The sequence below is a fragment of the Chlorocebus sabaeus genome, chromosome X (genome assembly GCF_047675955.1).
Source record: "Chlorocebus sabaeus isolate Y175 chromosome X, mChlSab1.0.hap1, whole genome shotgun sequence".
Lineage (NCBI taxonomy): Eukaryota > Metazoa > Chordata > Mammalia > Primates > Cercopithecidae > Chlorocebus > Chlorocebus sabaeus.
Genome location: NC_132933.1, coordinates 132,875,393 through 132,889,019, shown reverse-complemented (window position 1 = coordinate 132,889,019; position 13,627 = coordinate 132,875,393). Strand labels below are relative to the sequence as shown.

At 43.8% G+C, this 13,627-nt stretch overlaps 1 protein-coding gene across 7 annotated transcripts in view; it reads right to left on the bottom strand.

The window, feature by feature from the left end:
* Window positions 1–13,627, bottom strand: part of MAP7D2 (MAP7 domain containing 2) — a 110,991-nt gene that overhangs the window by 2,048 nt on the left and 95,316 nt on the right. For all 7 annotated transcript variants that reach the window (XM_007991247.3, XM_037986393.2, XM_007991254.3 and 4 more), the window contains 6 exons: window positions 7,203–7,449; window positions 6,351–6,455; window positions 4,667–4,723; window positions 4,150–4,228; window positions 3,445–3,631; window positions 1,876–2,149 (listed from right to left, as the gene is read on the bottom strand). In XM_007991247.3, the coding sequence (XP_007989438.1) occupies window positions 1,900–2,149; window positions 3,445–3,631; window positions 4,150–4,228; window positions 4,667–4,723; window positions 6,351–6,455; window positions 7,203–7,449 (925 nt within the window). In that variant the 3' untranslated portion in view covers window positions 1,876–1,899. The remainder of the gene's footprint in view (window positions 1–1,875; window positions 2,150–3,444; window positions 3,632–4,149; window positions 4,229–4,666; window positions 4,724–6,350; window positions 6,456–7,202; window positions 7,450–13,627) is intronic.

The window sequence follows — 13,627 nt, the reverse complement described above, 5'->3', positions numbered from 1 at the left end:
ATTTTGTGGATTCTCTGTTCCCTACTGTATAGTGAGGTAAGTGAACTGAAGGGAAACTAATTTTAAAGTCAAAGTATGTTAAAAACACAAAAAACCTCTTAATAAATATTAAGCCACTTAACTGTCAGGGAACTAGAATGCTCAGGTGAATTAGTATTTTAAGTGTCCAAGAAGGCAGCTGCTTTTCCAAACCAGTGATATGGTTTACTCTAAAAGTGACCCATCACACACCAAGAACCAAGAGAAATGGTCTCTCAAACTTGTCTTATAGGCAAGAGCTGAGGTCAGGTAGAAACAAGTACACAAAAAACACAGTGACCTCAGCTCTGTAGCCTCTCCAACTTGTTTCCTCATCTGAAAAATAAAAACATTGGACTAAGTTATTTTGGCCACTGAATTTGTTATGGGAGTGAAGTATAAAAAATAAAGTGACTGAGAAAATGCCAAGAATATAAAAATGCTTTTAAGAATCTAAAATGGTCAGGCTGGTGGCTCATGCCTGTAATCCTAGTACTTTGGGAAGCCAAGGCGGGCAGACTGCCTGAGCCCAGGAGTTCAAGACCAGCCTGGGCAACATGGTGAAACCCCGTCTCTACCAAAATACAAAAAATTAGCCAGGTCTGGTGGCATGTGCCTGTAATCCCAGCTACTCAGGAGGCTGAGGCAGGAGAATGACTTGAACCTGGGAGGTAGAAGTTGCTGTGAGTGGAGATCATGCCACTGCACTCCAGCCTGGGCATCAGAGCGAGACTCCATCTCCAAAAAAAAAAAAAAAAAAAAAAAAATCTAAAATAGACGCCAGGCATGGTGGCTCAAGGCTGTAAACCCAGTGTTTGGGAGGCCAAGGAGAGAGGATCACTTGAGGCCGGGGGTTCAAGATCAGCCGGGCAACATAACAAGACCCAACCTCTACAAAAACTAAAAAAAATTAGCTGGCCCTGGTGGCATGTGCCCCTGAGCCAATTACTCAGGAGGCTGAGGCAAGGGGATCTCCTGAGCCCACGAGTTTGAAGTTCCAGTGAGCTGTGATTGCACCACTGCACACCAGCCTGGCGAACAGAGTGAGATCCCTTCTCTTGAAACAAAAATAGAATCTAAAGTAGGAGGAGCAATTGGAATTATTAAATTATTAAAGGATTTGGTGACAGACTCTAATTATGTTTTCCTTATTCAAAAACAAGCTCCAAACTCAAGTAAATCAAATGTGATACATATATAACTAAGTATACCTTACTACAGAGTGTATATAACTCATAGATACTCTTACTCAAATGAGAATAGCTTCTGGAAGCACTTTGGCAAAAAAAAAAAAAAAAAAAAAAAATGGCCAAAGGTGGGGAAAAAACCTTCGAGACACAAAAACTGCAGTTCTCTCTCCCTCAGGTATGATCCAAGAATAGATGTCTGCTTTGGAAGAATCCAGAATGGGTCAAGAGAATAGCAAATCATGTGGCCCAACACTCGCAATGTATATGCATGATTCTAGATAGAATGTGGGATGTCACTGAGCAAAACTAGAGGTGGGGAAATTCATCTTACTCATATCACCTTGCAACACTACTACAGTATTCTTTCCTCGCCCATAAAAAAGCTACTCAGGCTGGATTGGTAGTGAAACCTTTAGCCAGTGTTCTCAACCTTCCCATCTACACACCCTCCACACACCCTAAACAGCAGGGTTAGGACAAGGCGGCTCGGCGCTGAAGGCTCGCAGATGAATTACTTGAAATCTGTCTCAATTCTTGTGTGTGCTGTAGTATACCATAATATATTCATGTTTGCATTTTTCAAATAAAATTTGACCATCCAAGAGGCCTATCTTCACAAACCCCAGTTAAAAGGTAATGAAGTTAGAATATGATCAAAAGACTGTACCTTTTATTAGAGATGCTGTATTTGTCAACAGAAGGTGTTGAGAGGAGTTTCTTGGCCAGGACTGTTAAATCCTTCGATAAGGTTTTTGTTACAGTCGTCCAGGCTGAGATTTTCACTGGATCTCTTGGGGAATGTGGGGGGACCAGTGAAATCTAAGAGATCTTGAAGTGCTCGGGCATTACCAGTTCCATTTTGGTCCAGAGACACCCCAGGAATCATTTCACTCACTGGTGAAAATTCTGGGATAGAGATAAGCTCTTCTTTTGAAACAGGACTAGAAGAGATGAACGAGAGAGAGAGAGGCAGAAAGAGAGAGACAGACAGACAACACAGCACAACATATTAATTCTATTTGCAATATTTTGTTATACTACTCTTCTAAAGAAAAAGGACTTAGAGTCGGAGTTTTTGTGTAACACATTGTAAAAAATATAAGTGGGTTCAAATTTGAGAAGGACAGATGGTGGACACAAGGTCCCTTGTATGAGAACACGGAAGCAGACGAGCAGGGCTGTGATGGCCAAGCTCACAATGCCCAAAGGGTGAAAGGACAAAAACCCACAGGCACCAGCATTCTACTACAAAGAAGCAAGGAACTTCCAGAACTTTCTAAATGGGACATTCAGACAGAAAGTCAATGCCAAAAGTTCAAGCAAGTTGAGGAAGAGCCCTAATTAACACTGCTCCCAGTGCTACCTTTCTAGTAGTGCCACCTTGGGAGAATTGCTTTTCCTTCCTGCAGCCTCAGTTTCTTTGCCAGTAAAATGGGAACAATCATTTCTCTCTGTAAGGGCTCCTGTGAGTGTGAATCTGATCGTGCTGAGAAGAGTTCATGTGAAACTGCCTGAAGTGCTCAGTTAAGGTTGGGGGACCCATCATGAAAGGATCCCACCACAGCCTACGTCATCACTGGCAAAGCCAACCTCACCCTCTGCTTCCTCTCTAAAGTGAGGCTTCCAATCCACCCTGACTTATCCAGCTCCAGCACAGCCAAGCCTGACTTTCTTTCTCTCTCTCTCTTCCTCTCCCTAGAGATGGAAGGAGGCATTTCATAATTGTGCCAGCTGTAAGGCCTAGCAAAGGAAAAAGTCCAGCCTCTGAAGAGTGGTGGGCTGAGGGCCTATCATCAGGAGTCTCTTAACAGCCAGAGTAAGGCTGCTGCCAGGTTCTTCTTTTTCTTTCTTGTGAGATCTTGAGAAGAATCTAGAAAAACCAGAACTGCAGAAGCGCAGGGGAACTGTCTCTGGTGGAAATTCATCCTCCAGAGCCCCCATGGGGTCAGCTGAGAAGGCATCCTTGCTTAGCGACTTCCCTCCTTCCCCTTTCTCCTGAAAAACTTCCAAGAGCTTTCCTCTAACAAATCACATGCCCTAGAAACTCTGTTTCAGGCTCTGCTTCTAGGGAACCTGACGCAAGACACTAGAATGTTATACCACTGAGAGCTTGCCCATAACGTCAATCAAACCTGCTTTAGGTAATTTGGTTGTATAAAAGATGAAGAAACCAACTAAAAGAAAGGGTAGTATTTGGAGAGGTGATGAGGCTTAAATGCAAAAGAAATGAATATACCTCACATCCATAGACTGCACTTCTTCAGTTGAATCATCCAGACTATTTGATTTCCCATCAAGGGCATCCAGATGAATGAGTCCCCCAGCTGGCTTAAGCCCATTAGAGAAAATGTCTTGGGGATAAGTTTCTGGGGCAGCGTGACCCAGACCATTAACTTCCTGGCAGGTGTTCAATCCATTGATTTCTGATCGAGAACACAAAGTCCCTTGTATTAATCATAAAATGTCTAAATAAAGTAACAGGGAAATATAGATCAAGGCAATTAATTTAATGCTCTGCTTCACTGATACTGCAGCATCTTTTGTGGAAGGAGCCACAAATAACCCCACATAATCACCTTCACACAGGGGAAGAGAAGACAAATCACATTATCAGTGTCTGTGCAGAACCTCTGGAGAAGAGCAGAGTCAGGTCCTAATAGTCATAAAACCTGACCAGCAGTTAAGCTCCCTGGAAAGCACTGTGAGCCAGCAGCCAGAGTGCTTCCTATGCTGGGATTATGGGAGTAACCAAGGAACCCAGTGGATTCCCAAGTGGAGCTGACAGTCCCTGTGCTGGAGACACATCCCCAGGGAAGGGAAACTGCACAGGCCCCTGCCAGCAGTCACCCTCTTGGGATCCATGGGTCTGTTTACCCTGCAAGAAGTCTTATGAGCTTTTGCTACTAAAAGGAAGAACCCAAGAACCAGATGTCACACTCACCCATTTTGTTGGGGACAACTGGTTTTGTCTTATTTTCCATACACACAGCAGGCTGGACCCCCACTTTGGGGTCTTCTTTCTGAAAACAAATGGAAGGTGAATGAAGTGAGGGAAGGCTGACATCACACAGAAAAAAAAGTGCTTTTTAAAAGCATCCGATGATATTTTAAGCCTGGACCATCTGCCTGTTCTGTGGTAATTCTTTAAATCTTCAGCTGTGTTTCCCTTATTCTTATGTATTTTTATGTCAGCATTCTGTTTTTTATTCATGGACTACTATGCCTCTCTCTTCATCCCACCCCCCATTACTCTAAGGAAATCTTTAACCCATCCCATCTCTGAAGCCCCTCTTTCTTTTCAGGTACCTAACCCTCCTTAACCTAGTCAGGAACAAAGCAGGAAAACTGCATTTTTTTTCTGGCTAATCCTCTCCAAGACCTACGATTTCACTGAGTGTATTCTGCCGTTCTTTTCTACTTAGTACATAAACTATTAAAATGGTCATTTGAATTCCTACCTTCACTTGTGGAGACACATCACTTTTCCTTGTTCTCTTCATGATTTCATCTATTCTCTAAAAACAAAAAACAAAAAACAAAATCAAGTAAGAGGACTATAAAACCGAAAACATAAAAGTAGCTTGGTTTACATGCAACATCACATTTCTCAGAAAACTTGTAAAAGACAAATGTCAGAAGAGGATAACAAGTATAGAAAGGTTTTCCACTAGTTTTGGAGATGTACACCTCTGGCCCCATGGACGAGGTCAAATGCTTGAGAAGTTAACTAGTACATATCTAGAATTAATATTCAATTTATATCCCATATTTCTCCTTCTTCTCCTTAGGCTCCCTATAAATCAACAAATTACCACCTGCCATTAAAGAGGACCACCCTACAGAAAGTGAGGCTGAGGTGCATCACAGGGGAGAAGATCACAGGTTGGTCTCCTGGATCCAAGGCCAATAGCAATACAAAGCCCAGGTTGGGCCTAGGATACCATGAGAATACGCCTTTATAATCAGTCTCCTTAAACCCAACTTTACCCATAAGTACAGTGAGTATAAATGGACTAAACACTCCAATTAAAAGACAAAGAGAAAGACTGGCAAACAGAATTAAAATAACAATTCCTGGCTATATGCTCTTTACTTATAAAAACACACAGAAGAAGTTTTAAGTAGAAGGGTGAAAAAGATTTGACATACAGACACTAATCATAAAAGGGCTGTCAGGCCAAGCACAGTGGCTCACATCTATATTCCCAGCACTTCGCGAGGTTAAGGGAGGAGGATCCCCTGAGTCCAGGAGTTCAAGACCAGCCTGGCCAACATGGTGAAATCCCACCTCTACTAAAAATACAAAAATTAGCCAGGTGTAAGTGGTGTGCACCTGTAATCCCAGTTAGTTGGGAGGCTGAGGCAGGAGAATCGCTTGAACTTGGGAGGGGGAGGTTGTGGTGAGCCAAGATCGCACCACTGCACGCCAGCATGGGCAATAGAGTGAGACTGTCTCAAAAAAAAAAAAAAAAAAAAAAAAAAAAAGGCATCGGGGGAGGGGTGCTGTCAAAGGAGACTTTAAGACAAGAAATATCACTAGAGCCAAAGGCATATCATGATAAATATATATAAAACAAAACCTGACAGAACTGAAAGGAAAAAATGGGCAAATCCATAATCACAGATGGAATTGTTTTTTTTTTCTATTATTTGAGACAGGGTCTCACTCCTGTTCCCCAGGCTGGAGTGCAGTGGCACGATCTTGGCTCACTGCAGGATTGACTTCCTGAGTTCAGGTCATGTTCCCACCTCAGCCTCCTACGTAGCTGGGACTACAGACACATGCCATCATACCCAGTTATTTTCTGTATTTTTAGTAGAGACAGGGTTTCACTGTATTACTCAGGCTAGTCTGGAACTTCTGGGCTCAAGTGATCCTCCTGCCTCTGCCTCCCTAAGTGCTGGGATTACAGGTGTGAGCAACCATGCCTGGCTGCAGATGGAGTTTTTAACAATCTTTCTCAATAACTGATAGAACGATATGGCAAAAAACTAACAAAGACATAGAAGATTTGAACAGTAGTATCAATGAACTTGACCTAACTGACAATCCTAGGATCATTATATCCAATCACTGCAGAAGAGAACTGGATTTACTTCCTATTCACTTACCCTAAGTCTTCCTGATCCCTCAGCCCTTACCTTCTTTCTCTCCAGTCTCTCCTGCTCAATCTGCAGCATGATCTGTTCTCTCTCGAGACGCATCTGTTCAGCTACCTCCCGGGCCTTTGCTTCTGCTGCTTCTTTCTAACAGAAACAGGTAAATCAAGGCAAAGCTTTAATAAGCTAAGAAAACAGTGTGGTAATTCCTTGGCTTTGCACATGTTCCTTCATCTCATCATCTGCCCTAAAGTGGATGCTGCTCCAATATTCAACGTGGATTTACACAAACCACTAGATGACACAGCAAACATGGCTGGACCTCATTCATATACCCCTGGCTCACCATGCAAATCACCTGCAGACAGTTCTCATACATGGCCAAGGCTTTTCTGTGTCTGCAGGCAGGTCTGGACCATGAAGTGTGCATGTGGCCAGATCAGAGAGTTAATTCCCCTTCTACAGTGAGGGGCAGGATGTGGTAGATAAGTAGTTCAGTTTCCTCATCCCTCAGCTGGACAATTCTAAAGCATGATCCACAGTCTCTCAGAGGTTCCCAATGGGACTGTGTTCCAGTCACCCACAGTAACACATGCATCAATGCACTTCCATTGGCTTTTCTCCTATTCCTCTACTGGCTTCCTGGGATTCGCTTGCAAAAAAAACTGCTGGCACCCAAATTCTTATCCCAGGGTTTGCCTTTGGGAAACCCAAACTGACAGATGGCAAACATTACCAACTTCACTGCAACTGCCCCAACTTATACTTAATAACCAGCCCAGTTTAAGAAAAAACTTCAAGTAAATATTATGAGTCATTGAAATTTAACTAATTGTACCTACTATCAAGGCCCTTAAAAAACAAGTAAAGTCCATCTGAGGACTCATACAGTACCTGCTTTTCAATCATGGCTTTCTCTTGCTTTTCTTGTTCTTGCTTTTCTTGTTCTTGCTTTTCTTTCAACAATAGCTCTTCCTCAGCCTTCCGCTTGGCCTCCTCGCCTGCCTTTCTTTTCTCTTCCTCTTCCTGTTTCTTCTTTTCCTCTTCCTGCTGCTTCCTTTCTTCTTCCTGCTTTCGGGCTTCCTCTTCTAGGCGATGCCTTTCCTCCTCTGCCTTTCTTTTCAATTCCTCTCTCTCCAGCCTTTTGAGAATACAACTGTTGTTAGAAGATGACATGCTCAAAAAGCAAATTGCCAGAGAACTGTGTGCTGACAGCCGAGAATAATGCTCCACATGGTAACGCGCACATACCTTTCAACAAGCATTCATTTAATAATATGATTCATCCTTCCTGGAAATCCACTCTGGTCCATATATTTACCAAAAAATATTAACCAGGCTTGACTTTAAATTCTGTAATACAGCAATGAATGATGTGTTGATGTGTGATGCATTCTATATTGAAAACAGATGCTCCTCAGTCAATGAACAAATGACCACGATGAGAAAGTCAAGCCATCATTCTTATTGAATGACAATTCTTTTAAAAACCTAAGCAGAATAAATATTTAAAACCAACGAAAGCTAGGAAAAATGGGAAGTGTCTCAATGGCCACAAATGTGCCAGTCAGCAATTTAAGAGCAGTGACGATGAACTCAAAAAGTCATACCAATTGGGTTCTAATTGGTATGTGACTTATGAAGCAGCAATTGGAAGAAAATGCTCAACAGAAACTTGACATTTAATAAATTAAAACATTTATTTCCATTTATTTTGGCAATCTTTAGAAATCTATTTAAGCTTTCTTTAAATATATGAAAATTAAGTGGCATTTAGACGTTTTTATCCACAGACAGATGAACGGTTCATGTTGTAGCGATAAAGAGCTCGAAGCAGTACAGGAAAATTCTGTAAAGTCCAAGAGCTTGTTTTAACCTTTCTAACGTTCCTCCTCCTCACATGTACGCCACTTTCCTTGGGTAATCACTGGCAATGTGATGTATGGGCATGACCCAAATTGTACTCTGATTATGCCACTCACTGTGTGACACTTGGAAAGTCACCTATGTTCTTAATGCCCATTTAAAAAATGGGAAAAGCTATACTATTGTTCTATGGCATTACCGTGATAATGAAAATGCCTGGCCCTAGAAGGTTCTCAAATGTTAGTTGGTTTTACAATCTAAAATGAATTCTCTCTCCAAGCCCCAATGTCCTTTAAAATGCACCTATAAATCTGTATGTCTTTTAGAAATTACCTTCATTTGGAAGCATGTGCCAATGACTTACTGGGGTGCTGTTATTTGTTATAAAAAGGTCAAGACTTAAAAAGAGCATCCATCCATCCTAATGGTCAGCTTCAGAACTCATGCACGCTAAGAGCCTATGTAGGACCAAAGGAAATATTTTGTTTATTCATTCCAAGAAATATTTTAAAAGAAAGATAAATACTGAAATATGTTAGCCTGAGGCTGTAACAATACGTGATAACACTAAATTAGGTCACAACACCTATGAAGCATTGTGCGACAACTCAAATTATTAACAGATATTCTGGAGAGGAGCATTATAGAACCTATCAGAAAGAAGCTCCCATTTTCTTAGATTCCTCAATGAAATACTAAGTATGTCCAACACAGGATTATCCAAAATGGATGTGTTAATAACAAGATGTATCTAAAGGTTAACTGAAATACCATTTCATTTCTTACCCTTTATTAACGAGCCAATTATGATTGTCCCAGAGAAGTTAACACACAAAGGATATATTGTGTATTAATTAATGTATAAGCTACTTCATAAAGGACCTGCCATTTTCATCTCCAGGACCTTAAAATCCATTCTGTTTCTTTTTTTTTCTTCTGATGGCATCTTGCTGTTGTTGCCCAGGCTGGAGTGCAATGGTGCAATCTCGGCTCACCACAACCTCTGCCTCCCAGGTTCAAGCAATTTGCCTGCCTCAGCCTCCTGAGTAGCTGGGATTACAGGCATGCACCACCACGCCTGGCTAATTTTGCATTTTTAGTAGAGATGGGGTTTCACCATGTTGGTCAGGCTGGTCTCAAACTCCTGACCTCAGATGATGTGCCTGCCTCGGCCTCCCAAAGTGCTGGGATTATAGGCATGAGCCACCGCGCTTGGCCTCTGTTTCTTTTTACCATCAGGACTTTAGAAGTGCCCAGATGCACACATATAAGAACATCCTTATGGCCCCGAACCTCCATAGTCCTCATTACCACCCAAAATATAAATCCCCACAAGCCCATGAGACCCTGCTTGTCCTTTCCATAGTACCTCCAAGGAAATCTTATACTTTTTTTTTTTTTTTTTTGAAATGGAGTCTCACTCTGTTGCCCAGGCTGGATTACAGTGGCATCATCTTGGCTCACTACAACCTCTACCTCCCGGGTTCAAGTGATTCTCGTGCCTCAGCCTCCCAAGTAGCTGGGACTACAGGCATGCACCGCTATACCCAGCTAACTCTTGTATTTTTAGTAGAGACAGGGTTTCACCATGTTGGCCAGGCTGGTCTTGAACTCCTGACCTCAACTGATCCGCCTGCCTTGGCCTCCCAAAGTGCTGGGATTACAGGTTTGAGCCACTGCGCCCAGCCCCTTCATCCTCTTATATACCAAGTTCTCTACCTCAACCACACTTTGCTTCCCCAAAGTAGGTAAAAAAACAAACAAAAAAACCCTGGCTTCCCCTGTGTGAAACCATGTTCCTCACAATCCTCTCCAAGGAAGAGCATTCCTTCTCTCTCTGCTCAAAGAACCAGACAGCACATTAGATTTCATCATTTTCCCCACCGCCCTCTGCTGTGGGCTACCCCGAGCTTACTGCCCTTGCTGTCATTACTAAACCTCCAAAGTTCATCAGCTCTGTGTGTAGTCCTTTTTTTTTCTTTGTAGAGGCAGGGTTTCGCTCTGTTGCCCAGGTTGGAGTGCAGTGCTGCCATCACAGCTCACTGCAGCCCCAACCTCTCAGGCTCAAGCGATCCTCCCACCTCAGTTCCCAAGTAGCCAGGACCACAGGTGGGTGCCACCATGCCTGGATCATTTTTGAATTTTTTTTTTCCCCCAAATAGAGACAGGCCTCATTTTGTTGCCCAGGCTGGTCTCAAACTCCTGGGCTCAAGTGATCCGTCCACCCCATTCTCCCAAAGCACTGGGATTATAGGCGTGAGCCACTGTGCCTGGCCCTGTGTGTAGTCCTGTCATCCTCTTCATCCTTGTTCTTGTCATTCACCCAAGTCCATCGCCCTTTCCTCATTACATACAAAGTACCAGAAAATTGTGCATTACTGTTATCATTTGGCATTAAGTGGATGCATCGTCCCTTGTCCCTGTCACTGGCCATTTGAGAAAGATCTTCATATATTGGCTCCTGTCTGAAACTCCAGCACCTCACCCCCTTTTCTGTCACTCCCTGTTAACCTTCCTCGCGTCACTGACACAGGCTTAAACTTGAGTTATTCAATCTGGGGGATGAGTGTGTAGGTTTCACTGGTCTCTATTCTTACGTGCTTAAAAGTTTTCATTTTAAAACAAGCCTAACCTTCAACATTAACCTTCTCTGATCTGATCTCACCCCATCCTTTTGCCTTTTTCTCTCCTGACCTGCCCTGGTTAGTGCTGTGCAGTCTACTTGTATCTGCTTCCCTCTCTCTCTGTGTCCCCCAGGCCTTGGGTACCCTTGTGAGCATTTCAGAGATGGCATGGAGGTCACTCTGTTGCCCAACTCCAGGCTTGGGTGGTCTCCAGGACCACTCCTGGGCTGCCAAGCACTGGTTAGAGAGAGGCTAAACAAGGCTGGCTGGTTATCTGCCTGCTGGCAATTGCATACCAGCCTTTTAATCCTCATCCCCTGGATCCCTTATGGACACAGTCCCAATTGCCACTTTTCTCAATCTTTGTCATTTTCCTTAGTTGATGGTTATCACCAACTGCTCTACAGAGAAGACCGAGGTCACCTGATCTGAGCTACTTAAACTCTCCTTTATGACATTACTGCTCAGAAATGTCCCCATTTGTTCCTCTGCTTAGATGGAAATGCCACCACTTGTGCTGTGAATTCCACATCCTCCACAGCTATGTGTCCCTCCCACTAGCCCCTCTTCCCTTCATTTGTCAGTTTCATCCTTCTGCATGCACTTTTTCCATGCCCTGGAAAAATGCTCAGGTCTCAGGCATCACAAGCAACCCTCCTCAGTCCTCTCTCAGCTGCCTCCCATTCATGACTGCTTAACAGCCAGCTTATATTCTGGGCCTGTATCCACTCACCTCTTCAGGCTGCTTTGTCTCTATCCCACTTCTCAACAGTTTCCCTCCAAAATCTCTGTTCACCTCCTAAATCCCAAGACCAACAGCCTTAGTCTTTGATAACCCTATGTCTTACCAAAAGTCCTGCCCATGTGGCTCTCCCTACAGCCCTGTGCTGCATGAGGCTGAATGACCCTGGCTCTCTCCTACCTCTCTTGGCTTTCCCTTCTTGCCTCAGCTGCTGCCACATCCTGCTGCCCCACATCACATGTGCCCCCGCCTGCCCTAGCTCTCACCAAAACCACCTGCCACCTGTAGGCTCAGCAGCAAAAAGCCAGGTCTGAGCAGCCTCGAAGGCCTCTGCCTGTGGTTCCTGGCCTGGGCTAGCTCTTGCTTTGATAAGAAACTTTAGCCTGGCTACATGACCTTGCTTGTGGGGAGATTCTAACTGGAATATTCTCTTTTCTTCGATTTTTTAAAAAGATGGGGCCTCACTATGTTGCCCAGGCTCATCTCGAACTCCTGGCCTCTAGTGATCCTCCCACTTCAGTCTTTCAAGTAGCTGGGACTACAGGTACAAGCCACTGTGCCTGGCTGGAATATTCTTTCATGTGAACCCCTAGTAGCTATTTTAGCTTCTTAACATGACTTAAAGTGATACATCTAGGAATCCCATTATGATCTCCTGCTTACTAGTTCCTGCCAGTGCCTTCCCCAGGGTGGACCCGGGGTCTAAGGTTTCTTGCACCACCTCTAAGAATCTCACTTTATATCTTGGGCCATCCACAGCCCGGGGGCTGGGCCCTGTTGTGTTTGGGAATGGACCAACTTTTGTTTTTCTGCTTAGGACCTGCTTGTCTGGACTCCTGGTTGACCCTTCTGTTCTGGTTCCCTCATCCTTGACTTGGATAGTGTTTCCCTTACCAGTTTGTGACAATAATAGGGCTTTCCACAGTTTGACTCAAGTAACTTTATTTTTCTCTAAATTATTTTATCTGGCAACATTTCTGTGGCTTTAACTATTAACTGTAAACATAAAACAGATGTGAGGATGATCTTATTCCAAGAGGTGGCCGCTGTGTTCTAGCCCCAGGTTGTCTGGTACTTTCCTTCCTCACTCCTCACCTCCCACGTGGCACTATGCAAAGCTTCATATTCTGGCAAGAGAGAGGAAAACTCATTTGGGGTCAAGTGTATTGCTCTAATGTTTACCTACACCCCCAAGCTTCAATTCCATCTCCAATCACCTGGATGTACTGTAGACACCATAAGCTTACCTAAAATCAAATGAATAATTTTTATATTTTAAAACCAATTCCTTATGTCCTTTCTTTACCTGTTATTGAGTGTACCATTCTCCTAAGACCTTAGAATCAAACCTCAGCATCAACTTCAAATCTGCCTATTTCTTTGGCATTGTTTAAGTCCACAGAGACTGGCTTTTCCAGTTCTACCTTCACCATACTACTTCAGCCCTTCTGTTCTCTTGACCTACTACTACGATGGTTTCTTAGGATTCTTCCTCCTTCTGTTCCTTTCTTGTACATTTATCAAGCGTCAGGCACCAGTGATCCAAAGACTGTGTCCCAGCCTTTTAAGGTGCTAACTGGGGGAAAGAGGCCTGTAAACAAATGAAACTATGTTAGTCAACTGAACAGCTGGGCTCAGTATGGGTGAAAAGTTGGGGGTGGTCAGTTCTGTCCCAGGCACAGGGCCCGAAAAGGTACAGGGAGGGAGCAAGACTTGACCTGCATTTTGAAAAACGAAGACACGTCTGGCAGGAAGGAGCACAAGTCCATGTGGGGGCAAAGTAAAAGCACAGCTTTGGAGGTATGGAGCCGTGTGATGGGTGAATGTCAGGGAGTTTTGCACACTGGTGTCTGGAGGAAAGCAAGGGGTAAGAGGCAGGTAGTGGCCAGTTCATGGCAGGCCTTGAAGGCCTGTTGACAGGTTTGGGTGGATCCAGTGGGCAGAGGAGTCACTGGCTTGTGAAAGGACAGGAGAACAATCACATTTATTTGAGAAAGGTCAGTGTGGACCCAGCGTGGACAGGGGACAAACTCTTAGGATACCTAGAGCAGGGAGCTCAGTTGGGATATGACAGATGCAGTCCAGAT